We start from the raw sequence: 27,945 nt of genomic DNA, 5'->3' as shown, positions 1-27,945 counted from the left end.
GTTGACACTACTGGACAGTGAAAAAGGAGGAGAATTCGTGCGAGCGATTGTATAACTTGGTCAATTTTATCGAGTTACTCAATTATCCTTCTCTCCGTCGACATATTCTGATCGTTCGGTGAAAGCTTCCACGTAACAACCCACCCTCCGTTTCTTTTCTATTTTTATTTTATAGTATAGATATAACGATTAACGCGTTGACGTTTTAATTTGTTCTTTAATTTTCTGTTATTTAATGATAATAAATAGAAGATAATAATAATAATAAATGATAATTAATAGAAGAAATTAGAATGTATTAGATATTACGTTGGTTTTAGGAAAAATAAATAATTAATAATTATTAAAAAAAAAAAAAAGAAGAATAAATATGCGTTAATATTTGTTTTTGTCAAGGAGTCAAGGTACGATACAAAAATTGCTCTTTCTTTTTCTTTTTTTTAAGGATGAAAAGTTTTGTTGTCGGTGTTATGCATTTAGCGAATTGTTACACTTCTCAAAGAACAGAGAGTGAGAGAGAGAGAGAGAGACAGCAGTCACGAATGTGTGATTTTCATCCTTGACTTGTTTTGTTCTTTTTTTTGTCTCCTTTCTCTTCTTTCTTTCCTTCCCTATCAATTCTTTTCCTATCTCTGTTTCTCCGTTGGTTCTTCCTCGCGTTGGAGCGGTTCGACAAGCGAGCTTTTACTATTTGCCGAGTCAACAGTCAGAACTGCAGTAGCAGCTTGGTAGGACGTCATAACAGCTATCTCTCCCTGCTTCCATTTCCGGCTATGTGCTGTCTCGTTGACAAGTATTGTGCTGTTTGCATAAAGCGATGAGGGACCCTCGAGGTAACGAGACTGGAGCAGGAATCGAGTTGCCAATGAAATTCTATTTTCTCTCTCTTTCTTTCTCTCTTTCTTTCTCTCTTTCTTTCTCTCTTTCTCTCTGTTCATCGGCGGGTGTGGTAAACTGCATTTTATATGACGTATCAAGTCGTTCATTTTATCGGTACCTTTGACCATATTAAAATGAAATCCTTGATAACGATCAAAAACAAAAAAGAAAGAAAGAAATGTTAACCCTTTGTCTCCTAGGATCATCGCATTACCAGGCAAAAGTTCGGAATTCATTAGGTAAATTCGAAGAAACGGGATAATTTTGGTCTAAAAAAAAATGTATTACTAGACGTTAGTTTTATATTAAAAAAGTTAATACTGTAGGAATAGATATAGTAGGAATTTTCGATGTTGTTGTTTTGTGTGCGAAAAGGCGAATGGAGTAATCCGGTGGAGGAAGTAGTTTTTTGATTAGTAAAAGCCATCCTAATTTTGAGAAAGGTTAAGCAAAGTAAGAAGAAAGTTTCTTGAAAGCAACAAGCGAAACACCTTGGAGAGTTTCATCCTTTTCGAGTATCATTAAAATTACTTCGTTAATTAAAAGTCGAATGGACGATTACGCGATGGAAGAAAATTTGATTAAAACATGGCGTTGCAATTTATATATATGTATGTTAAGTTAACAAATAGTTCGTTTTATATAGGTGCCTCTCTGGGTACTTCGCAGCATACAGATTTGCTGCTTTACGTGCATTCCTTTTACATTCGTTAAATATTAGCAACATATCTACCTTTTCACTGTTAGTATACATTTTCTACAAGTTCAAAAAATATTTGTGAACTTTTTTTCAATGCAATGTATAATTAATCAAAAACAGATCAACTTCTGTTTAAAGTATTTTTCTGTCAGGTTATCGCAAGTATTTGAAAAATCGTGACTAAAGTTATGTGGGAGACACCCTGTATATATATAATATTGGTTTATAAATAAATATATATATATATTTATTATTATTATTATTATATTATATAATATAATATTATTTTTTATATTATAATATTATTTTATATTATATTATATTATATAATATTAATAATATATTTATATTATTATTATTATTATATAAATTATATATATATATATATATATATATTTATTTATAAACCAATCTTAAGTATTTGAAGTATAATTCTTCGGAAACGTCGAATATTTTTGCTGATTTTGCTTACTTTATCGATTCGAAATTAATTGTTGTGCATTGTTCCGGTCTCCTTTAACTGTTTACCCCGTTAAAACTGAAATATTACTTATCGAGCCGTCGAGTATAATATTCCATCTGAATTGTCTATTATATTTGATTTTTTTTTCTTTTCTTTTTTCCTTACTCGAACAATGGAGAAACGCGTTGTACCATCGCGAATAATGCCAACTTCTCTTGTTCGTAGAATTTGAATTATTTAATATTTTTCTTTGTATTAAAAAGAACAGTAACGTTCTATTTGGCTTATTAGATTCCAACCACCGAGCGAATTAAAAGTCTTTAATTAAAAGTTTGGATGAATGATATGCTCGGCGGGTTTTTTTTTTTTTTTCAAAATTCTTTCTCTTCTTTTCTTTTCCTTTTTTTCTTATGTTTCTATTTGTTTAAATTTTTGGTTCGTTCGTTTACTTTTATAAATAATATTATTGCAAACAGTCTCGAATAAAATCATTTTGTTTGTATTTATTTAACAGTGGTTGATTGATGAATAAACAAATTTATACAAAAATTCATTTACCTCGTAGTTTACGATTCGTTTTTGTTTTTGTTGTTAATTCTTTACAGAGTATCATAATAATTGAAACAATTATTAATTAATTAATACAATAATCGTTAATTTCGTGTAGAAATAAACGAGGAATAATGAAAAATCTCGTTAGATTATAAAATTACATATCATTTAACATATTTAATATTCTACTTTGATTTATAAGTTTAATATATATATAAGTTCATTTATATATATATGAATATATATGTATAAATGAATATATATATAAATGAAATAAATAATAAAATATATAATAATAAAAATAATAATATAATATAATAATATAATATAATAAAATCTATATATATGAAAATATATATAGATTTATAAGTTCATATATATAGAACAATTGATTTTATTAGATTTCAACATACACAGAACGAGTTAAAAAGTCTTCAATTAAAAGTAATCCAAACTAAATATACGCAGAGTTGTTTTTTCGTTCCAAATTTTGGTTATCTTTTATATTTTTCTTGTTTGGTCTGGAAACTTGTAAGAGAACGAGCCTGTACTCAATGAGATAATTATTGGCTAATTAGTACAATAGCTGAAGAAAGATAAGGGCAGAGGGTAATCCTCGGTCGAAATTAGCGTAGGATTTAATGGATAGTTAAACAAAATACCTTTGAATTAAACTTTTTACTTCTCGGTGTAGTTGATTGTGGGTGGGTATATATGTATATATATATAAAAAGGTTAGATAGATAGATAGATAAATAAAGAAAGAAAGAAAGAGAAAGTATAGTTAAATAGACAGGACGAAAGTAAAAGCTCGTTGGACCCATTTGGTACACTGCAAGCTCGGAGTTGAGTTGAGAAGTTTACTCAATGTGCGTCTTCGATGCGAACACGAACTTTTTCCAGTGTTTATCGTCCTCAAGGGACAAAATGTCCGCGCTTTTATCGACTATTTTTATCGACTATTTTTATCGTTGACTTGAGAGAGAAAAAAATTAAAAGAGAAAAAGTACTTAATGTGGCTATTTTTTTTGTACTTTTACGAATTTTCGCAGAATATTTCTTTTTCCGTCCTTTTATCTCGCGTATTTTCGTTTATTTTAATGTTTGTGAAATATATTAAAGAGAAAAAAAAAGAAACTATTATAAATCTCACCGCAGATTTTTATTACTCTTTTTTTTTTTTTCATATTTCTTTTCGGCAACGTATTCTTATAATGCAAAGTTTTTAATTGTAATATTATATTTATCAAATATATATACACACACATATATTATTTTTACATACAAGTCGCGTATTTCTTTTTATTTTTAATTCTTTTCTCATTTTTCGTTTCACGTTTGTCTCTTTTTCTCTTGCGGTTCCGTTTTGTTTTTACTTTTTTTTGCCAATGCAGGAGTTGAAACGTGGCAAAGAGCAAATGGTTGTATATTTTTGTGATTTTTTTTGTGACATTTTTTTTTTTTTTTATAACTTTCTATCTATCTCTCGACCATAGAAGTGAAATATGGTGGATGTTCGAGAAAAATAAAATAGTAGCTTGGTGTCTGGGAAATATAAATGTTTTACCAAACAACGCCCGTACGGGTATACTACTACATTGTTGTAGATATATTTGATCGTTTATATCGTGATATTTCATAGTGATACGCGAACGTTTCATTCATCTTCGTTTTAAAAAGAAAAAGCCCCGTCGTTAACGATCATTTTTGCGATCGTATTTTTCTGTTAGGCGAAATACGGACCGTTGCCAACGTGTTTGTTATGCTTTCATTTTCTTATTTCTTTTTTTTGGGTTGATCGATGTCGGGTAAGACACACCCGCTAACGCAAACACTTGTAACGATGTTTCTAAACAACACAGAGAGGATTATTATAAACTTGGTGCTCTAAAACACCTTTCGAACGTTTCTAGTGAAACATCGAGACTTATTTTTTCTAACATCCCATTGGTTCATCCCTTCCTCGTACGATTTATCGATTTTTTTCTCTTAAGCTTATTGTCAAATATCTTTTTTTTGTTTTTGTTTTTTTTAACTATCACAGAACAAAAGCATCCTACAATTTCTACTGGCGAGTGTTCCAATTTGAAAACGTCCACTGAATTTTTGTCCCTCCTATATTTTTTGTTTTTTATTTTTTTTTATTTCTAACTGATGATCGATCGATCCAACCGTACTTTCGTATTGCGACGTAATCGTGAATAATTTTACGTGTTTTTTTTTTTCGTAAAACTTTGACTATGTTTCCTTTTTTTTTTGTTTTTTTTTGTTTTTTTTCATTTCTATTAAAATGTAGCTCATACGTTCGCCAATTTATTTTACAAATTCTAACAGTATTGTTTGGCAATCTGAAAGATATAGAAAATACTATTCAAAATTTCGATACGTATTTTATCCTCGGTATCGATTTTTTCACATTCGTTTTAATAATTAAATTATTTTTCATCGATAAGTGATATAATTGATATCTTGTCCGACTTTTCCTCTTCTACTCACGGATAAAAACAAATGTCGATAAGAAATGACAAAGGGTTCGTGGTAAAGAGTCTTTTTAGAAAGGTTAACAGATTCATCGAGGTAACTGTAACGTCATTCGAGACATCAAATATATGTCAACGTGGATCGATTATTTAACCAATACAATCATATATATATATAAATACCACCTATACTAACATCTTTGATCCTTCATCCGAGTTTGAAATTTCGCGTTGTGTTAGAAATAGCAAATCGAAGTTGGCCTTTTACGAACGGTCACTCCCAGCTAATTTCCGGCAGCAAACACCCCAATTCCGGTTTCTCGTGATGCTCCATCTTTTACATCGCCCCTCCCTCCTGTACATCCCCCTAATCACCACTTTTCCCACCTCTACTAACCGACTATGTTTCTCCCTCGTTCCCCCCGTTCTTCTTTCCATCTCATTTAAGGGCACTTTCGTGCCCTTGAACGGACGAATATTTCTCTCATGTTTTGCAATCAGTGAGCTTTCATCGTCGAACCAATATAACACTGGTCTTTGATCGATAACTGTTATTAAAGTGTGTGACTGATCGAAAACTACTCAACCGAATTTTCCTCTCTCTCTCTTTCTTTCTTTCTTATTTTTATTTTTTGTCTAATGTACTTTCCATTACTTTGATAACTATATTTTTCTCACGATCTTGCCATGCTTCATATTAAATTATTCTTATATTATAAATGAACTATTATTAAATTATTCGAGAAAAAAGGGTTCCAATTTGATATTCAATATTACGATGTTTTAATATTATCGTTATCGATAATTAAATTGGTTATTTAGTGTTATTATTACCTGTTATAGTAACGAAACAAATTATTGTTTTGAGTTCCATAAAATATTGCTAAATTACGCGGAGGATGATATTTTATCGAACGAACATTCGTTATACAAAAATTCGTATTAAATAATTAAAATAATTATTTGATTGTGCGGATGATTTTCTTTTTCTTTCCTTTTCTTATCTTCTAGATACGTGATTGGCTTATCGTCGAGGAAGAGATGCTACGACAGCAAGCAGTGGTCGTCGGCGATGTCGACGAAATCATGCAGCTCATCGACAAACAGAAAGTAAGTTTATTCTTCTTTGTTTTTTCTTTTATTTTTTTCTTTCCAAACGATTTCACGTATATTTGTTTTCTTTTTAAGGGGTTATACGCAGTTGCGAGGCTCGAAAAAGACGTATTTTCATGAATTTTGTCTAGAAACAGTTTTTATTTCTCAAACAAAAGTGATGGTAATTCAAATAGAGCCAACTTTTGAGAATACAATAGCGCGTCGATTATGTAAAAATATTAATCTGCACCGCTCCTGTAGATGATTTCCTGAACGTCCTCTAAAAAAAGACGTTTGGCGGTGATCATCATTTTGGCGATTTGGATTATTGAAATTAAAAAATATGGTGGATTCTTTTAAAGGATAGATTAGTGCAGGTATTAAAACCAAGGAATAATAAAAATTTTGATTTTTGACAAAATGGCGTCTATTTGAAAAAAAGTTGTTGTTTTTGACTAAAATTTTCGCTCTAAATTGTTACAAAAAAATAGTAATAAATTTTTTCAAAATTATTCCTCATACTTAATACCTGAGGAATATATCTAAGAAGATTGTGTAAAAATTCGAAACCGATCGGTTAAGCCGTTTTTGAAAAATCGAGATCACCGACTTTGAAAATACCGTTTTGAGAAAAACGCGTTTAAAGTTTCAAAGAGACGTTTACACATAGTTAAAAATTTTTGTTTGCAGCTTACATGAAGTGTAGATTATTTGTCGGATCGATTTGAAATTTTCAGAGAATATACTTAAATATATGTACATTCCGAAAATGAAAAAAAAAAAAAATCGATTTCTTAAAAATTCTAACTGCGTATAACCCCTTAAATAATTCGTTCGGCGAATAGTCGGTAAAGAAGTTCGGTAGGTTTAGATAACTGAAGATAATTAAGGGTTGAACATCCCTTGGTCGGTAAGACTAAAAGCAACCCCTCTTATCGCAAAATTATAGATTTCTACCTTACCTATTATCCACGTGGTATAACAGGAACGTAATAATTGTACACGTGCATTTACCTTGACATGTGTATGTTACTAGAGTCAACAGATGGTAACAGTATTCTTGTCTATTATACAATTGATTTTATCTCGAAAAGATAAGTTTGTTCTTGAAGAAAGTAGAGTGCGTTGTATAGTTTTGTAGTCTACCAAAGGGGTTGTAACACTCAGGGGTTGTTGACCGCGGAAGACCCTGACATTGGCACATTGGCATTGGTGTTAAGGTACGATGAAAGTTGCCACGCCTTTCTTCGTTACATTTTTACCAAATTTTTCTCTCTTCTTCTTCTTCTTCTTCTTCTTTTTATTTCTCTTCTTTTTTTCGTTCTTTTTTTTTTTTTTGTTTTCTTTTTTAATTACAACGCGCAAGTATTTAACACGTCAATTTGGTTTTTCAATCGTTTCACTTTATCGTGGAATTTAAAAATATTGTTTTTATTTCTTTTTATTTATTTATTTATTTATTTATTTATTTATTTATTTATTTTTCCGCCCCCTGTTTAGAATTCTTAATAAAAATTCGATATAAGTATAAGAAGATACTTAAGTGGATATCTCTTGGCTGCATTCAACCAACTTTGCATTTTCTTCTTTTCTACCATCTATATTTTGAAGAGGAAAATAGGAAAGATGAAAAAAAGAAAAAAAAAAAAGGAAAAACAAAAAACTCATCGTAAGAAATAACGCAAGGCTCTCGTCATAAATTTCCTCGAGGCGAATATTATATAATTCATCGGTGAAAACGAATTTATCGTTTGTTTTTCTTGTTAACACGCGAAAACTTATAATGTTCGCGTTCGATCATCAAAATTGTTCTTTTCTTTAAGTTCTTGTTTGATTTTCGTACAAAAAAAAGGTTCGTCAATGTATATTTAAACGCTTTCGGCGTTCGTACTTTCGTTTGATGCGAAATCAAATGAACGATGTACTTGAAGAAATATTATATTTACTTTTTTTTGTTTTTTTTTTTTTTTTTTTTAATCGAATACAGATAAACAAATTAATTTGATAGATTGATTTTTTAATTGTACATAAAAAAGAATTTCATTGATCATTATATTTATCATTATAATTATCGATAATAACATTCGAATGAAATAAAAACAGTAAAGTTAAATGCTAAATTTTCATTTCAAATTTGATATCGATCGTTTTATTTACCAGTGATACGTTAAACGTTAAGTAAACATGATTTATTTACGAGCAAAAATTAATTGAGTTTACTTAACAACAACAAAAATTGTTTATGATCGTGCCATCGAAGTATTATATTTGCTAAAATTAATAATAATTTTTATAATATACATATATGTAGAATAAAATTCTCTCTAAAATAATTGGACATAATAATTTAGTTAAATTCATGGCCATTGAATACTAACGATATACTTGGTATGCGTTGAATAATTTTTATTTAAAAAAGAAAAAGTTTTGTTTTTTTTTTTCTGTCGAGGCTCGAAACTTTTCAACCCCACCCTCGTAGTTAACGCATTTTGTTTATTAATATTTGACAAATAAATTTAATTGTATCGATTACTTGATCGTTTCGATTGTAAGATCACGTAGTTCTTCGAATCATCATCGATAATAATAATTACATAAATAAAATCAAATGTTATTCGTCTTTGAGTTGTACTCTTGGGTGACCGGAAACAATGGGCTTGTTACGGCAGTGTCGCTATTGATTTCCGATTGGGAAAGGCCGGGTAAGAAATGTGAAGAGTCGTGAGAAAGAAGAAACGCGAGAGCGAATGTAAAACGAATGAAAAGATTTTTCCTTCTTCTTCTTCTTCTTTTTTATTTATTTTTATTTATATTTTTTTCTCAATAAAATGTTATACAATGTCTTCTGTTTCTTTCTTTTCTTTTTTTTTTACTAACGCAAACAACGTCACTTTAACGGTAACGTATAATTTTTCAAAGAAATTCAAATCGTAGATTGGCACAATTCTACGACGAAAATTTTCGATATTATCAACGAAAAGATAAATTTGTTTAATTAATTGACTCGTTAGAGTAATGCGTAACGGCGACGTGAGTTCGTCGTTCGAACGTGAGAATTTAAAAAGAAAAGAAAAATAGAAAGAAGACAAAAATAAACAAATTAGTGACAACGAACGGAAACCAATTAGTGGCCAATAATAATGAGGTCGTTAAAATTGCGGGTAAGTCTCTTGGTAAAAACGATTGATCGATCGAATTATTTTTTTACGATGAGATATCCTTCTCATTATGAAAGTTCGTCACTACGAGAGTATTGTCAAGTTATTTGTATACTTTTTCTTCTTTTTCTTTTTTTTTTTTTTACAACGAATACAGATCAATGTAATGACGAAGAAACAGGTGATGAATAGTAGGACGAATCAAAAGGAACGTTTTCTTTCTTTCCTATTTCTTTTTTCATGATAACTTGGTCGAAGTAAAAATAAAAATAATAAAAAAAAAGAAAGTTAAGGGGGAGGGGAGAAAAGAAATGAACGAAAGAATGCAAGAAAATAATAAACGAACGAACGAACAAACAAACAAACAAACAAATCAAACAAATAAAAATAAAAAAAGTAAATAATTGAAAGGAAAGAAAAGTTACTTCGTTTCCAGTATCGTCGTAGTAGTTAATATTACTCCTTTCTTTCATATTTTTGTTCCTTCGCGTACTTTTTTTTTCTGTTCTTTTTTTTTTTCCGGCTTTAACTTGAAATTATATTTTTTTTTCCTGGCAGTAGTAATAGCAGCAGTAGTAGTCGTAGTACTGCTTGTAGTAGTAGAAGCAACGGCTAGGACGGCGAGTTTGGATCGTTGGTTTCTGGGAAATTTACATGGAAAATGGAAGTTCGAAACGAGAGAGCACGGTAAACGGGCAAACGGGCAAACGAAATACACTAGACGTGCTTATATGAGTCGCATTACGTAAGCGTTAATTGCTTCGACTCTTTCTTTCTCTCTCTCTCTCACACACACACAGACATACTTTTTCTCTTTTTCTCATTCTTGTACATGTATAAGAGAAAGAAATAAAGAAAGAGAACATACGCATGCGTTCGTCAACGGGCCGAGGCCATAGGGACTTTTTCGAATTTCTTTTTTCGGTGATTTAGCGACTGCACTTTTTCAAATATTTAAGTCGAAAGTACAGAAAATTTACCTTTTTTTTTATATATATTTATTATTTACTATTTTCTTTACATTTATCTACTTACTGTGCGTTACTACTAATATAATGATAAGTTTAATATAATTACATAATTTTTAATTTTGTTTTTTTTATCTATACATTACATTGTACTATACTGTAATTAATGGCCTTTAGGGAGCCTAGGCTTTAGGGTCAATAAAATATTATTAAATAAATAATAAAAAATATATATGTTATTGTGAAAGATCGAAATTGGAGAATGTTAAGATTTATATCAAATACTTTGGTAAAAGATCGAATATTTAGGTTTATTCTTACACATTAACCCTTTGCACTCGAGGGCTCCGCGATAGAGACGATAAAAAAAAAAAAAAACTAAAGCAATTACAATGTAGTTTACAACATACCAACTATGATTTTTCTTTTAATGCGCAGATATCATTTATTTGTAATATGCGAATATAATTTTTCTATTGAAATTACTTTGAGTTGCTGGTAATATGAATGAAAAAAATACTTCGAGTTCAAAGGGTCAATATTTTGGACATACATCAAGCGATCGTGTGAATCTTGATGTTATTTATTTTTATTATTTCACTGTAACAAATATACGTATATTTAGGTTATAAAATATATATGTGTGTGTGTGTGTGTGTTGTAAAATGCATGACCCTAAGGCAGTCAATTATGTTCCGGAAATCATTGCTACAATCTGTGCGACCCTGTGTGAGAGAGCACTTTCTCTCTCTCTCTCTTTCTATCCCTCTAGTAATCTTTTAACGCTTGTGTTAACCGTTAAACACCGAGCAACTTGGGTATTCTCGCCTTACAGATGATTTTCACGCTGCACGAGGTATTCCATTACTTCCAGATCTTCCGTTTCTCCCTTTTGTTCCTTCTCTGGCCCTCTGATAACAGCTAAAGCAGTCGCATTTCCTGACTCCTATCACGGGGGTTCGCCTTTTCCTTATTTCCCTTATGTTAGTGGAATCTGTTAAGAAAGTGAAAGACGAGAAGGTGTACAGTTTTATATCATTCTCTTTCACTCTATATTTTTATCTATGTTTTCTTTCTCCCTTCTTTTTCCTTTTTACATTTATTATTTTTTTTTTGTTCTCTCTCTTCCTCTCTTTTTCTCTCAATTTTTTTTCTCGTCTCCTCTTTCTCTCTCTCTCTTTCTTTCTTTCTTTTGTTCCGCTAGTAAAATCCCACGGAGGTTTCTGGGAGTAATAACAGGCAAGTTCCGTGTACGGATTGTTAGGAAGATGAAGAAGGAACATCCATTTCTTATCTTTTTGTCGTAAGTTGACCTCGCAATTTCTCAATTATCCTTCCGTCCGTTCAATCGGCTTTTTTTCCACTTTTTTCCCCACTTTCTCTCATTTTCTTCTTATTATTATTATCATTATTATCTTCTAATCATTCGGACACATGTTATTATTATTATTATTATTATTATTACTTTATCAAGATCGAAATAACGTTGGAAAAGATTTTTTTATCATTATTATCTCCTAATCATTCGGACACATGTTATTATTATTATTATTATTATTATTACTTTAACAAGATCGAAATAACGTTGGAAAAGATTTTTTTTTTTAATCCGTCCAACTTTCCTACGACACTTATTGTTAATTTAATAATTTTATTTTCCGAACACGATAGAAACTAAATTAAATTATTACTACATATAATTTTTTATATTTTTTATATTATTTTATATTTATATTATATTTATATTATTATTATTTAATATTTTCTAACATATTTCGTTGATTTCACTCGGACGAATGAAATAGATAAATAAATAATAAAACAAAATTTCAATCCGCGCTTGCATTAAAGTTACATAAAATGTAACTCACGGAATGATGGGAACTTTTCTATCGATTATTCGTAAAAGCAAGCAAGCAGTCTCTGTCTTTTAACCGGGTGATGCGTAAATCGACCACTCCCCGTCTTCGATTTCCTGCACGGGAATAACGTTGGAAATTGAACATCGATCGGTCATCCCGTGGAAATACATTCGCCGACATAAACCTACAACTCGAACACACGGCTATCCAAGATATTTCCCATAGATATTTCCCTTTACCTCTCTCATTTCATTTATATTTTCTTATTATTCTTATTAATGATGATAAAACGTATAGAAAATATTCCGAAAAGTTCTCGTTTAATTCGAAAAGTACGATGGATTATTTTTGGCGAAGAAAATTGTTTATCTTTGTTTTTTTTTTATATGCTTACGAAAATTCGAATGAATATTTGAATTTAGGTAAATTATAAGTAAAATCACGTAAAGTATTCGACATTATTCTTTCTTAACTTTTTGTTTTAATACCTTTTGTGGGGAAAATTTTATTAAATTCGCGGCAAAGACACGTGGATGGTGGGGGAGGGGGAGGGGGGACGGGGTTAGCGAGGTGGATTCCCTTTTCCAAGACTTTTCTCGAGTTTCCCCATTTGGCAATTATAATGGTGGGGTGTATTGCGTATGCGCAGTGCGCATCTTCTCTCTTTCGACCCTTGTTCCATCGGATTAGATATAACGCTAGGGATGGCTCTAAACCTGCGTCAGATTTTGTTGCACCATTGGAAGAGAGGACATTTTTCCCTTTACGAAAATTAATTGTTATACACTTTTTGACGTATATCGTTGTAACCAATGTTTTTTCTTTTTTTTTGAGAGAGAACGTTTCTCATTGAGATACAATACGAGCGACAAAGCATTTTTCATTTTTAACGTGAAAAACCATAGGAATTAGTCGAACGCGTGGTACGCTTTTAAGATCGTCGTACTTAATTTAAATAAAAATAAAATAAAAAAAAAAGAAAGAAAAAAAAGCGCTTGTCGTAAAAAATGAAATCAAAGAAAAAAATCAAATCGTATTGCGACACGATAATATTAATCGTTCGATTTCTTTTTTTCTTTGTAATAAAATGTGTTGAAACACGAATATTTCTATCCCCGGTACGCTACGTTGTTGTTTTTTCTTTCTCTTTCCTTTAAAGAATTTCGATAGAACGCGGGAAACGTATTTATTTATCGTGTTATAGACAAATATAAAAGAGAGTGAGAGAGAGGGGGGATGTGTAAGGATAGATAAACACAGATTAATTATTATTTCGGATTCGTGACTCGTCGAGAGCAGACACTAGACGGGACCCTCGTGGCAGGGAGAATTTTGCACCCCGTAGGCCTCTGTGCTACCCCATAGGATGGAATATATATATATAGATATATATACAGGGTGGTTTACCCGGCCAAGCCTGGGATAGCCATGAGGTAGTCGCGTTGATTTCGTTCAATTCAGTTCCACGACGTACCTTCGTCGAAATACACGGATTGTATTTTACAATAAACTCGTGATATTATGGTGATTAACAATTAATATTAAATCTGAAGAAAATCTATACGATGGTTTGGGGTGGAGTGGGGGGAGGGGATATCTGGATAAACAAAGATAGAGAATATTGATGGGACAGGTGGGTGGGGTAGGGTGGGGAGAAGAGGAGGAGGAATTCTTCGAAAATTTTCATTTAATTTCTTGTATTTTATTATTTTTTTTTTTTTTTTTAATTACAATTTTCTTGTATTTCCACGACGAATACACGGATTGTATTTACAATAAACTCGTGATATGGTGATTAACAATTAATATAAATCTGAAGAAAATCTATATAATGGTTTGGGGTGGAGTGGGGGGAGGGGATATTTGGATAAACAAAGATAGAGAATATTTGATGGGACAGGTGGGTGGGTTAGGGTGGGGAAGAAGAGGAGGAGGAATTGTTCGAAAAATTTTCATTTAATTTCTTGTATTTTATTTATTTTTTTTTTTTAATTACAATATTTCTTGTATTTCCACGACGAAATACACGGATTGTATTTTACAATAAACTCGTGATATTATGGTGATTAACAATTAATGTTAAATCTGAAGAAAATCTAGACGAAAGTTTGGGGTGGAGTGGGGGGAGGGGATATCTGGATAAACAAAGATAGAGAATATTTGATGGGACAGGTAGGGTGGGGAAGAGGAGCATGAGGAATTGTTTGAAAAATTTTCATTTAATTTTTTGTATTTTTTCTTTTTTTTTCTTTTTTATTTTAATTACAATATTTCTTGGAATATTTTCTTCTTTTTCTCTCTTATTCTAGATTAATATTATTATTGAAGATTTAGGTAGGTAGATATAGTGATTTCGTGCGTAGTACTTTAGACTGTTGCTGAGTGTGCACTCTTGTTCCTAGCACGTGCTCTCTCTTCTGCAATAGAAGGAACGAACGAACGAACGAACGAAAGAAGATTTGTCTTCTTATCTACCTAGCCTTTATTTCTTTCTTTCTTTCTTTATTTCTTTTTCTTTCTCTATTTTTTCCAGAAAGAGAGGGAATATCAGGACGATAAGGCACGAACGTTGACGCGACGTCGTTCCTCTCGAATGTGTTTCTTTTTCTATCTTTTTTTTTTATTCGCAATATTTCTACCCGCATTTGTTCTAAACAACATTTGTTAGATATCTTTCGTTAAATTAAGTATGAGACCATTTATTTTATTTTTTGTAGATTCGAATATTTTCTATCAGTCTAGCATTAGTTTCACTGTCGTACTCTTTCGATTATTATATTTTACAATTAGCGTTTAATTTTTATCTATTTTTTTTTTGGGGGGGGGAGGAAGAGAAATTTGTAAACACCTTTAAAATCTTTGAAAATTAAAATATTAAAAATATATCAAATATTGCGTAGAAATATTTATGTTCGACGATAAAATTAATGTTTAATTTATTTTTCTTTCCTCGTTTTAATTTCTTGTAAAATTTTCAGGACCTTATATTAGATTTATTTTCATTTTTACTCGCGTAAAGAGATTCACGTTTAATTTTTACAGGGTCCGTTTCGTTTTTCCCATATTCTTCGACAAGATTTTTTTTAATATGTAAGATTAAAGAAGACATTTTTCTTTTTTTCTTTTTTTTTTTAATGTCTGATAGGATCAAAGTTTAGTTTTTTTTCTCCCCCCCCCACCGTGGAACGCGTTGTATCATCGATTTCACCAGCTTAGTACGTGCTATTCGATGCTTTTAGATGCGTCGTTGAGTGCTATGCGTCGTTAATCTCGGCGAATGAACGTGTCAAAGGTTAGCAAATTACCGGGTGCTGCGAAGCAACCCCCTCCGACCCCCTCCGACCCCTCTGATAATGTGATTTTCATGGGAGGACACAAATGAAAATCGTTAATACAAGCTTCAAAATGTGAGAATCGAATGAAAATCGATATTTTAAGGGAATCTATCTATTTCTTCTCGTTATTCGCATAATTATATTTTTTAATATTTAATTTCTTTTCCATTACTCTCTTTTTCTTTTTTTCTTTTCTCTTTCTCCATCCACCGTTATAAAACTTTCTTCTTTATCTTTATAATATTTAATTTTCTTCCACGTTAATTCGAGATGATTCGACGTTTCGCATGTCTGATGAAAATCTGTTTTTTTTTTCTTTTCTTTTCTTTTTTTTTAAACGAATAAATGAAAAACTAATCAACCATTCATCGATTTTACTTACTAAAGAGTTTTTTTATTCGAGATTTCCAAGTGACGATCTCATATAAATCAGATTTTTCTTCATTACTTTTATATCGGATTCGTCAGAAATATACTTTGTCGTGCATTTTACATCGGAAAAGGTACGAGGAAAAAAGAAACAAGAGGGGAGGGGAATGGGGAGGGGGGTAAGGATAGCGAGAAGAAAAGGGGTAAATACGAAAGGAAAGCCGAAGAGAATGTTAATAAAAGATTTCTTTTAGACTTTCCTTTCAGACTTAGGAGGATTCCTTTTTCATTCGTGAATAAACAATCAAGAAAGGGTGCATCGATATACCATACCTTTTCACCGCGAGTTAAAAATTCTTTCTCTTTTTCTTTATAAAAAGAAAAAGTGGAAGAGGAAAGTAAAGGAGTAAAAGAAAAAAATAAGAAAATAAGGAAAGAATATAAGTTCGAAACTATTCACTCGAGATAAAGAAGAGAACGTTTTCTAAAAACTTCTTTTTTGTTTTTTTTTTTTCTTTGTATTCCTTTTTTATCTTCATTTTTACACCTTACAAACGCTTAATTGTATTTTTCACGCGTTTAGTTTGATTTTGATACGATTTCGTATTCGAACTAATCCGCAAAAGCTTGACAAATTTGTTTCCGACTGTCGTTGACATTTTGTTGGTTCGGAAATTTCTTTTTGTTTTTTTTTTTGTTTCTTTCAAAATCCTTTTTCTTTGTACGTTTTTTTTTATTGTTTTCGTCAAATCGATCCTGCAACAGTGTCATATACAAAATAATTTTTACCGTGTCGTATTTCCATCACGTCATACGTAAAAATGTAATTAAATTTTCTAGTTTTTTTGGTGTTTTTTTTTGGTTTTTCTTTTTTAAATAGTTTCATTTTGTAGCATTCAGAAAAATATTATATACAAACGAACGATGTAAAAGGAATAGAAGGGATGACGGTTATAACAAGCACGCATCGGTATACTAAATAATCGAGTTGTTTCCTTTTGTAAAGTTTACGTTAATCGAGAAAACACAAAGGGAATATTTTTCAGAGGGATTTCTTTTTTTTCTTTTTTTTTTTTCTTTTTTTGAAAGATAAATTGTGAAGGGTTTTATTGGATAGCGAGTGCAACAGTTTATTCGTTCGCAAAATGGATAAAAAAAATTCCGAGCCAAATGTGGCAGCTGGATCTCCTTACACCGGGACACTTCACCTTCGTTTCAACGTGAGTATTAAAAAAAAAAAAAAAGAAAAAAGAAAAAAAAAAAGATACAAAAATCAAAATTAAAATGTGAACGGATGTTAATAATTCTTTCATTTATTTTAATTTATTTTTTTGCTAAAATCAAACACAAAAACCGCGAAAAAGTTTTTATATTTTTTGCTTTTTTTTTTTATCCTTTTCGTTATTTCTTTTTTTAAATCAAAGAAACCGTGAAAAATTCGAACGTAATTTAACTCTCGAGTCAAATTTTCTATCCTCATTCTTCTTTAATTTTCTTTGCCTCGTATATTATTATTATTATTATTCCTTTTTTATTTCTTATTTATTCTGATATTGAAGAAAAAAAGAGCACGTACTTGAAACGAAACATGCAGCATACACAAACACGCATACCCGTGCACAAGGATTCTAGCGGTTTTAACTTAAATCGCGTAAAACAGGCTTACGACGAGAGAGAGAGACCCCCCTTTGAAGTTACTAAAGCTTAAGAAAATTGTAGGAAAATTGTCGCCAATCTCGTGCACCTCCTGCCTGCGTTGTTTTACAAGTATAACAAAAAAATACAAAAAAAATATAAAAAAGAACGAGAAGAGATGGAAAAACAAAAAAAGGAAAAAAGAAAAAGAAAGAAAATAAAGGAATAAAATTTCAATCCTCTCTTTATATTTTTCTTCCATCCTTACTCTCTACTCTCTTCCATCGTTTTTATCCTTTTTGCGATTCCACTTTTATCTTTTTGTTTGTTTTTTTTCGAGACAGGCGTGTGCCGTCCCCCTCCCCCCCCGTTTCCCTCCTTCAGACGGTGTATCCTTTTTAAAAGAATTCGGAGACAGTTTGTTGTTGTCCGATAAATTCGTTTCTTCGTTCCTCTTATTCAACCGCAACATGGTTATTCATTCTTTTTCTGCTTGAAATTTGTTTTGACACTTTATATGAGAAAGAATAAATAAAGTAAAATGATGAAAAAGGGCGTAAAGAATAGAGAGAGAGAAAGAAAGAGAGAGAGAGAGAAATAATGACATAAACTTTCTTATTGTATAATTATTTATATAATTATACATATTTATCAATATATAATAATATTAATATAATTATAGATATTAAAATATATATGTAAAATAAAAAAATTTATTATATAAAAAATTATATATAAAAATTTATTATAAATAAATATAATATTAATATATAACAATTAAATATTAATATTTAAAACATATAATATATATTATTATATTATATATTTTGTATCCCCATTATTATAATACAGTTAATAATTTAAATTTATTTATTACGAGATGATTGATAGTCATACATCTATGTATCTTACGCAATAATAATTGTTAGTACAAAAAAATTATATCAATTTAGCCCTTATCCCTTTAAGATTTGTTTTTTCTTTTTTTCTATTCCACAAATAATGTTATGGTGAAAATAACAAAAGTCTTTTCAAAAGAGATTCATGAACGTATTGAATAATACATTAAGCGATCGTATAATTTTCACCAACTCATTCTGTGACTTAGAAGTCAACTTCTTACACCTACTACGTCTTACCCTTTCAACCCCTCTCTTACTTGATATTTAAACTTCTCGCGGTTATAACGAACGGTTTTAGACGGAAAAGTATTCACATCGGTTATGGGAGAATATTTTTGCATAGTTTGAAAAACTTAGTAGACCGTTTTAGGTGAATAGGGGTTTGTTTCGATGACCCGTAACCCGTAATTTATAGCTTAGAAGTGCAAAATTGAAAATTGTATCTTATGGTATTCGTCTGTTGAAGTATAAGACACCTTGGGTTTTCTTATAATTAACCCTTTAATTGAATTCGTACCTTAACAAGCAGACCCTTTTACCTTATCTTTCTTCTCGTCGTGATATTTTTCATAAAAAAGTTTGAATTACGGGAGATGAATTTTTGTAATTATTATACTACGAGTATTATTATTATTATTATTATTATTATTATTATTATTAATAAATTACGATCATTCATTTATGAATTTAATTTAATATAAAGTAATATAACGAAGGAAACTAATTATGTAGACTATTAATAATCTTTATCTATGAACTTTAAAGTTGAAAGTAAGTTTAGTAGACGTTTATATAACGGGTGGTTCGGTTGACGACGACGACGACGACGACGACGACGACGACGACGTCAACTATTATGGAACAACGCGCGTGCATCTCACCGAGTGCTTGTGACACGGAAGTACTCTACGATCGATGATAGGAGTAGTACGTAAATAACTCGCGTCTATCTGAACGTAGAGTGGTACTACATCGACCTGGAAACATTTTCGTGTTTGATTCTTAACGCGTTTATTATCACGTAACCCACTCCACCCATTCACCTTTTTTGTTTTTTTGTATTATTAATATAATCAAGAAAGGAGATTTATCAAATAGGGAGAAATTTATTTATTTAAAGATTAATAATAGATTCAAGCAAAACGATACGAAACGAAATAATACAAAATTAATGATCATTTAAAATAGAGAAAACGATTATCATTAGGTTTAACGAGGGAACACTTTAGGATATAAAAAAACTGGTGTGTGTACTTATGTACGCACGTAAGAAGTTATACTTCTTTGCCGTACCAAAACGAACATAACCTCAATAACCTCAAAAATAACTTCAAAAAAAAACTTCAAAGAAAAAAAATAACCTAAAAAAAAATAATTATTATTATATATATAAGAAAGAATAAAAAAAAGAAAAGAAAATATTAAAATATAGATATCAGTCCCCACTAAATATAACAGAGATATATCGTATTACTTCACGCGTCAACAGTAATGGCGCGGTTACAGCATTAGTTCCCGCTCGATCATTTAAGTAAAGCAGCGCTGAGTTCGATTAGTATTTGGATGGGTGACCCGCTTGAGAAAAAAGGGGGGGAAGAAGAAGAGAAGACAACTTCATGCCGTATACTTGAAATTGCTTTGCCGCGCGTCGTAAATACCGACAAACTTCATGGTGTCGTTTTTTCCAGACACTCGAAACAAAATCCACTCCCCATTACATTTTCCCCAACGCGCCAAAAGAAGTATAACTTCAAAATAAATTTATTAATGAAAAAAGAAAAATAAGGAAAGTAATTATCTAATTTTTAGGCAGGAATTTGTTTAATTACTTCTTTTATACAAAAGTTACTGCGTTAAGAAGAATGAAAAAACGAACAATAATGGAAAAGGGGTTGGAATGAAAATAAAATATCTAGAAGTTTTGTCGTTTAAAAAAATGAAAAGAAAATGTAATTTGTAAATGCGTAGTATTATGGTACGTTCAAAGGGTGGCTTTACTCGTAGACTCGGTGATATTCTAGTCGGCCGTTTGCATAGATCCTAGAGTAGCGTGCAATGAGTATTACGAATATACATATATATCGATCTATACTAGTAATGGTTATGTTAGTGTTGGTAATGGTAGTGCAAGTACTCTGGAGTGTACCATTGGTAGAGAAGAGTAGTCGAGATCAATGTGTGTGCATACGCGTGGTGGCTTACCGCCACGAGTAAAACCGAACCACGTTTTGTGTCCTACTCGAATGAATATATATATATTTATTGGTAGATATCGATAGCTCGATAGTGAACATCGATTACCGACCCATTTCATCGTGTCTCGAGTCTCAATTTATCAGAATCATTAGACCGACCAAGCAAATTGTCGCGCGTGCTGTCTGATTCGAACAAAAACTTGTCTTCGACTCGAGAAAAAAAATGAAAATTATCGAATATGTACAGTAGTCAGTTCTATTTTTTTTTTCATTCTTACATCCCATTACATATATCCTTCCTTCTCCTCTTACAACTTTCGATATTAATTATCGCAGTAGACATTATGTTAGTTGGTTTTTCTAGTGCATTAGTCAAATTGAAAGCTCGTATTTTGATACTTTTATAAATCTCTTTAAGTATCGACTTTTACTATTTTATGTTTTTGCTTGTGTGTCTGTCTCTGTGTGTGTGTGTGTGTATGTGTGTGTGTGTGTGTATGTGTTATACTTATTTTCGATTACTTTTTCATTATATGTATATATATAGGATGTACTGGTTAACTTTGTCACTTGAAATGATAATATTAATTGTTAGAACAAAGTTATTTCTGGAGATGGAATATTTTTTCTTTAAACGATGTCTCTTCAACGTTATTGGTAATTTTTCTCTTCTTTTTTTTTTCTTTCCGGAACTGAATCCTTAGATTTAACTGGAAATATTTGAATATGATAAAGTTAGTTGGTACACTCTGTATATTTTATGTATATATGTATATATATATACGTTATATGCTTAAGTGAATGAAATCACGCGCAACAGAGAAAGAAAATAGAGAGGTAAAATACATTGCGAAAATCGAGATTAAACTTTGGCAAATCTCACGACGATTAATTTAAAGCTTCTACTGAATGAAATGGCATTAGGACCGACAAGAGATTTGGAATGGTAAAGAATTGTTCGTTCTAAATTCTTTTATTTTTAACTGCTACCGAGAAAATTCAACAAGACGTTGGGCGATTATTATTACCCCGATCCTCTTTAAATCTTCCAACATGGGGCAGACATTTTCTCAGCTCGTTGCATTTGAATATTTTACATAAAAGTAATAATAATAGTAATAATAATAATAATAATAATAATAATGATAATTTTGCAATTTTAAATAATAATTTAAATTTAATAATAATAATAATAATAATAATGATAATATTGCAATTTTAAATAATAATTTAAATTTAATAATAATAATAATAATAATAATAATAATAATAATAATAATGATAATGATAATTTTCGATCTTATCGCAAGACATTATTTATCGCTTATTAATTCAAATGACTTTTCTCAAATTTTGATAGAAAGTTATCGAAATTTCTAACCAATCTCAACATCGTTTACTTTAATATATTATTTTTCGTTTATATTTTCTTGTAGAACGTTTTGCGAGAGTTGGAGCAGAAAAAGCCGCAATTGGACGAGCTCGTTCACACAGCAGAAAATCTTCGTGCCGATACAAACAGACAACAATTACATGGCAAAGGTAAATGCTTTTTTCATTTTCTTTTATTTTATTTGTTTTTTTTCTTAGAATTAGGGTAAGCGTGGGTATTATCTTGCGGTTGAAAATCTACGATTTTATTAAAAAATATAATTTCTTTTTAACGATCAATATTCAACATTATTTTAATAAAATCAAAGGCTCTTAAAATAATAAAAAAGTATATTTCAATAAAATAAATATAATACCGCATGTGCGTGTATTATTGCAAATTTCAAAAAGGTTGGAGCGTATTATTACCTATTTTCAATTATTGCATTTCAAATACTATAAAAAGTAAATAATCAATAAAGTAAATGAAAAGTATAGAGTGGTGATCATTAAAAAAGTTCAGGTATTTTTTTTGAAGTAGAAAATAATTATCTTTCGTTAAGTTATTCAATTGGAAAGTTTAATCGCAGCAATACCCACACATTTATCCTATATATATATATATATATATCTATAATGTTTACTTTTCTAAACCAGTCAAGATATTATCAGATATCAGAACCAACAAGAACTAACAAATTTCATTACTTAGCTCATCCAAACTTTAATCGACGTGATCTTAACGAGCATCTGTCGTCATAATTGATACTGCCAGTCCAGAGGCATGTTCCTCGTTTGTCTAGTAGTCTCATTATTCGAACGAATTTCGCTAGTTCAATCATCGTTTACATTACTGTTACGTCAAAACTCTGTTACTCGTATGACAAAATTATATTCGAGAGGGAAAATGAATGAACAAATTTTATTCGTCGTTAACATCTCTCCGTCACATACGTTTTTAATATTATTTATTTCCTTTTTATTCATATTCGGACGATAATAAATATTTCTTTCGTCCTATTATAAATTTTGTTGTTTCGAGCATAACTAAATAAAAATGAATCGTACACGGTCGGATATATAATAAAACGAAGATATTGTAATTAATATTCTGACGTAAAAATATTTCTTCATTTTGTCCTTTTATAATTTTTTCTTTTCGTAACAAATATAATATATATTTATATATATGGTAAGAATTATAAATATATAATAAATATATATATAAAATATATTATATTTTATTTATTTTATTAATTAATTTTATTATATTTAATTATTATTATATTATAATAAAAATATATTAAATAAATATATATTATAATATATATTTATATATATGGTAAGAATTATAAAAGTAGGGTACTTTTGTTTATATTAATAATAAAAAAAATGTCTTAACAAATGCGTCAGATATAATATATCAGACAACTCGAGGATATTGATTAGTAGGTTTTGAATTTTCACGCGTTACCGGTACGATTCAAAGTTGAACAGGAGATTACCGGCAGTGACGTTAATTGTTTCAAGGGTTCTGGAAAATTCTCTCTCCCTCCGATGACTGGCATTGTTCATTCTATATTAGCGACACGGTACTCTCGTCGCACTCGTCTTGTTTCCTGCCTGTATATTATAGTCGGACGATTCTTTCATTCATTGTTTCCCAACGACCGTCCGTTTCGTCTAACTTTTATGCTTGAAAACTGCCAAGAAATTATGACATTTTTTTCCTTATTTTACTTTCTTCTTTTTAAGAAAGACTTATACGTATTTGCCACGGAAAATATACAGGGTGTCCCGGATAATCCGTCTCATATCGTAGGATTAAAATTTGCGAAAGTATAATCAAACGTTATGGGATATTACACAAAAGATTATTGTCACGCAACTCGAGAGAATTTTTCTACGTGCAATATCATTTTTAAAATTTTCTTTTTTTTCTTTCTTACTATAACTGCATATCAATACGAATTGCATATCTGTGTTGTAACGAATTTCGTATCATCGTATCAAAAATATGAATAATTATAAAATACTCTATTAATAATACTTAATTCCGTTTTTTCGATATTTTTTTTAAACTAATTATTGATTAAACTACTAAACTCGTGCTAAACTTAATATTTATCACGATAAGAAATAAACAATCTCGGCCATTCTATATATACAGTTATCGAGCAGAGGTTAAAAATACTTTATTCTCAAAGTAACTAATCTTAACATCGAGATACGAGGAGAACACGAATGCAATGGAAGGAAGTTGTTCGATGACGTAAAGTCTTACCTATGGTTAACCTGGCCACTTTAATTACGAGCACGAAACATATGGGGGGACATGTTAAAACGCGCCAATTCACATAGCCAGCTAGCTTTTACAGTCTGTCACGGAGATTCTACGGCAAGTTTATATGCTTCCAAGACTCGAGTGCTTGTTTTATGTGGCGTTAAACTCTCAAGCTCACGGTCTTGAGTTCGCCTCTGCAAATTTGTCGGTTAGGCTAGGCTCGGCTTCAAGGGGTTAACCTTGGGGTCAGACTTCGCTCCTATATTCTACCTCTATTCTTTTCCTATTTCTTTTTTGGTTTATCAAAATCGAATACTTCCTTGACACGTTCGTGATTTGAAAAATATTCGATATATACAAAATATAATTTAAATTGTATCTAAATTAAATTAATATATATATACTTAATATATATTTGATTACAATGTACAGATTGTAATTTGTAAATTTTAAGTTTAATTAATTTTTATTAAGTTAATTTTTATATAAATAATTTTTCTTATTCTTGATTAGTTAATTATTATAAATAAGATTGTATTTAATATTTTTAGTTTTATTAATAATTAAATAAATAATTGTTTTAAATTATATAAAGATAGTAATGAAATTGAATTTTTTTTTTTAAATTTAAAAGTAATTTTAATTTAATGTACCTTTTGTATCAGGGTTGCGTCAGGGTTGTAAGAATGTTTTGTAATTGGTGGTACAAGCGAACTAAGGGATGAATTTACATGTAAAAATAATTCAATCCAAAATGTAAAACGAAATTTGTTCGTATAATGCTTTGTTTTCGAAGAAGTATATGATTTAATATTCGTCGAGTAATATAATATATTTAAAAAAGAGAAATTTATTTATATACTTAAATTCGCAAAAATATATTATACAAAGTTAGATTGTTAACGTAAGGTGGACGGTAGTTGAGTAGTAAAAGTCTACGCTTGGTCAGACAAGTCGTACAATTTTCCAATCTCGTTTGATTTACCTTGTTATTTTTCTACAAAGATAATTATCTTTCTTTTTGTTTGTTTTTTTCATCTCTTTTTTGTTTCTTACGATCATCTCGTTTAAACGATTCACGGACGAAGTCGTGCAACGTCCGACCGACCATTCGATGGAAAGTTTTCGAGGAATGTCGGATTAACGGTGCTTCGTTTTATAGAGCACATTCCTCTTGATAATGGAGACCAACCGCTTGACGTCTCTCGACTTCGAGACTCCAAGTGGTACCTACTTTGTTATACGTCTTTTCAGATCTTTCCTGTACTAGTTACTGATATCTTTTCACAAGAAAGAAAAAAAAAAAGCAAGCTTTTCTCTCTTTCAAAGGAATAAAGGGATCCCTTCCTTGGACTTTGAATTGGAAAGTAAATCGACCACGGTTTTATTATCTCTATCCGTGAATTTACATTTTTACTAATGGCTTCTCATTCCTTCGATCACTACGAGAAAGAATTATTGTTACACTGGTTAGATATATTTTCTTTTTGACAAGGTATCATAAAATAAAAACGTATCGGGTTCGATGGTAAACGGGACTTCGCAATTAATCGATCATCGAATGTAATAAATTATTACGAAATTTCGTATGTATGGTTTCAGACGCATATATTATTTCGTTGAGTTCTCGAATAGTAATTCGAAAGATTTTAGATAGTAGATTTTTGGATTTTTGTAGCTTAGTTGAAATGAAGTTTTAAGAAAGAGTAAGTTTAATATAAAATAATGTTTATGTTAGGTGTAAAAAAACAATTATCAAACAATTATCAAACAACGTTAATTAATGAAACAATTTTTTTAATAATTTTTTTACGATAAGTTCAACGATAGTTTTTTATTTATCAAAACAGTTATGATTTTATACAGCCTGTCGGACTAGAGTCATTAAAATCAAGCCATTCTTCTTTGCATAGTCAGCATCCTTTGTATTAGACGTGTACGATGACTATGCTAAACGATAGTGGTTGGTTCTCTCATCATGGGTAGGAATGAACCAATGAAAGAGAAACTTTAAAGGGCTGGACGTACCGTATACACGCACTTTCGAATGCATTATATACGACCCGATGGTTAGGCGTATGTCAGCCCCAAGGGATAAACTATGTCAATAATGCAGCTCATTCTTGTCACGTTACCAAAGTGCATCGTCGTTCCCTCTTCACCGCTTGACCCGTTTGACCCCTTTCGACAATGCCCCTATATAAGCGTGTTTTTTTGTTGGACAATGTAGTTTGTTTTTCACCTAGTCGTCCTAATGTGTTAATTCATTGATAATATTCCGTATCAAATGATTTACATTTATTATTATTATTATTTTGTTAAACATTATAACGAATATACGATCGGCAAATTTTATTGAAAATATAAATATTATACATATTATTATTATTATTAATATATAATATTAATTGAAATATATTTAATATATAATATTTATATTTATATTTATATTATTATTTTTATATTTATTTTTATATATATTTATATTTATATTATTATTTTTATATTTATATAATATTTATATTTAATATATAATAATTATTTGAAAATATAAATATTATACATATTAACAAATCAATAAGCGAGTGTCAAATAAAATATTGAATGTATTCAAGAAATGGGGAAAAGTGTAATATAATAGGAAAATAATTAACTTGTTATTTTTTTTAATGGAAGATATGCGTCGTTTGATTTTGAGAAATTCAAGATAGAGTAGGAGGATTAAATTGTGACAAAACTTAAATTGTTAGTAATATGTATACATACTCTTCCGTTTTCTCGTATTTTCTAGACGCTTCTTGGCATATTGCAATTACCTCAAATCTATTGCAACTTAGGACTTCTCATATCTTTCTAAATTGCACGCACTTAGGCTTGAGTTACTGCGCGACTCGAGGATCCCTAAACTCCTTTCGTAATTGCTTAATTATGTCAATTAATGAGCGGACCAGAGAGATAAGTGATCTTTCTCATTCATCTCGAGAAACTGGTTACATTATTCTCGTTTTATTACTCTGCAAATATAATTGACCGAATTTTTTTGTTTAAATTCATTTTACACAACTCGTTATTCCTTTATCTTGTTTCTTTCGAAGTCCTTTATTTATCCTTTATCCTTTATTTCACTTATTTCATTTACTTTGATTTCAAAACTTTGTTAAAGTCATACTAAATCGTCTCTACTAACTCGAATAATTTTATTCGATTGATTTTATCGATATCCTTGGTATACGAAATGTATCATATATTTAAATAGATTGATTTTTATTTGTTATTTTACTTTTTAGCATTTTTTTCTCTTTTATTTATTCTCTCTTTTGTTTTTTTTTTTTCTTTTTTATATTTATCAATCTTATTAGAAAATCATTCATGGCTGAAGAAAATCGAATCGTTCAAAATCCCGAAGAAAATTGCACCACTTTATTGTTATTTCTCGGAAGGTATATGCATAGAGAAGGGGAGGTAAACAATATGATAAAAACTCGAGGGATGCTTTCAAAAGAATTGAGAAGGAAGAGGAGCGAGCCACAGGAATGGATGGATACTTTCATCTTTTTTTTTTCTTTCTCGTCTATGTATATATATTCGTAGCATCGCATTAAGATCGGCTAGCTTTTTCTCTCTCTCTCTTTCTATCTTTCTTTACTTTTTTACTTTCTCGTCTGTAAATAAAATTACGGGATAGGACGAGCGACCA

At 30.2% G+C, this 27,945-nt stretch overlaps 1 protein-coding gene across 8 annotated transcripts in view; it reads left to right on the top strand.

Annotated features, from left to right (window-relative positions):
* LOC122524374 (dystrophin, isoforms A/C/F/G/H-like) overlaps positions 1–27,945 on the top strand; it is a 352,972-nt gene that overhangs the window by 67,056 nt on the left and 257,971 nt on the right. For all 8 annotated transcript variants that reach the window (XM_043646622.1, XM_043646671.1, XM_043646613.1 and 5 more), the window contains 2 exons: positions 6,086–6,184; positions 22,030–22,135. In XM_043646622.1, coding sequence (XP_043502557.1) covers positions 6,086–6,184; positions 22,030–22,135 — 205 coding nt within the window. The remainder of the gene's footprint in view (positions 1–6,085; positions 6,185–22,029; positions 22,136–27,945) is intronic.

The sequence above is a fragment of the Polistes fuscatus genome, unplaced genomic scaffold, assembly GCF_010416935.1.
Source record: "Polistes fuscatus isolate 324 unplaced genomic scaffold, CU_Pfus_HIC Scaffold10, whole genome shotgun sequence".
Lineage (NCBI taxonomy): Eukaryota > Metazoa > Arthropoda > Insecta > Hymenoptera > Vespidae > Polistes > Polistes fuscatus.
Note: the sequence above shows the minus strand (reverse complement) of the source record. Positions and strands in the feature narration are given on the sequence as shown.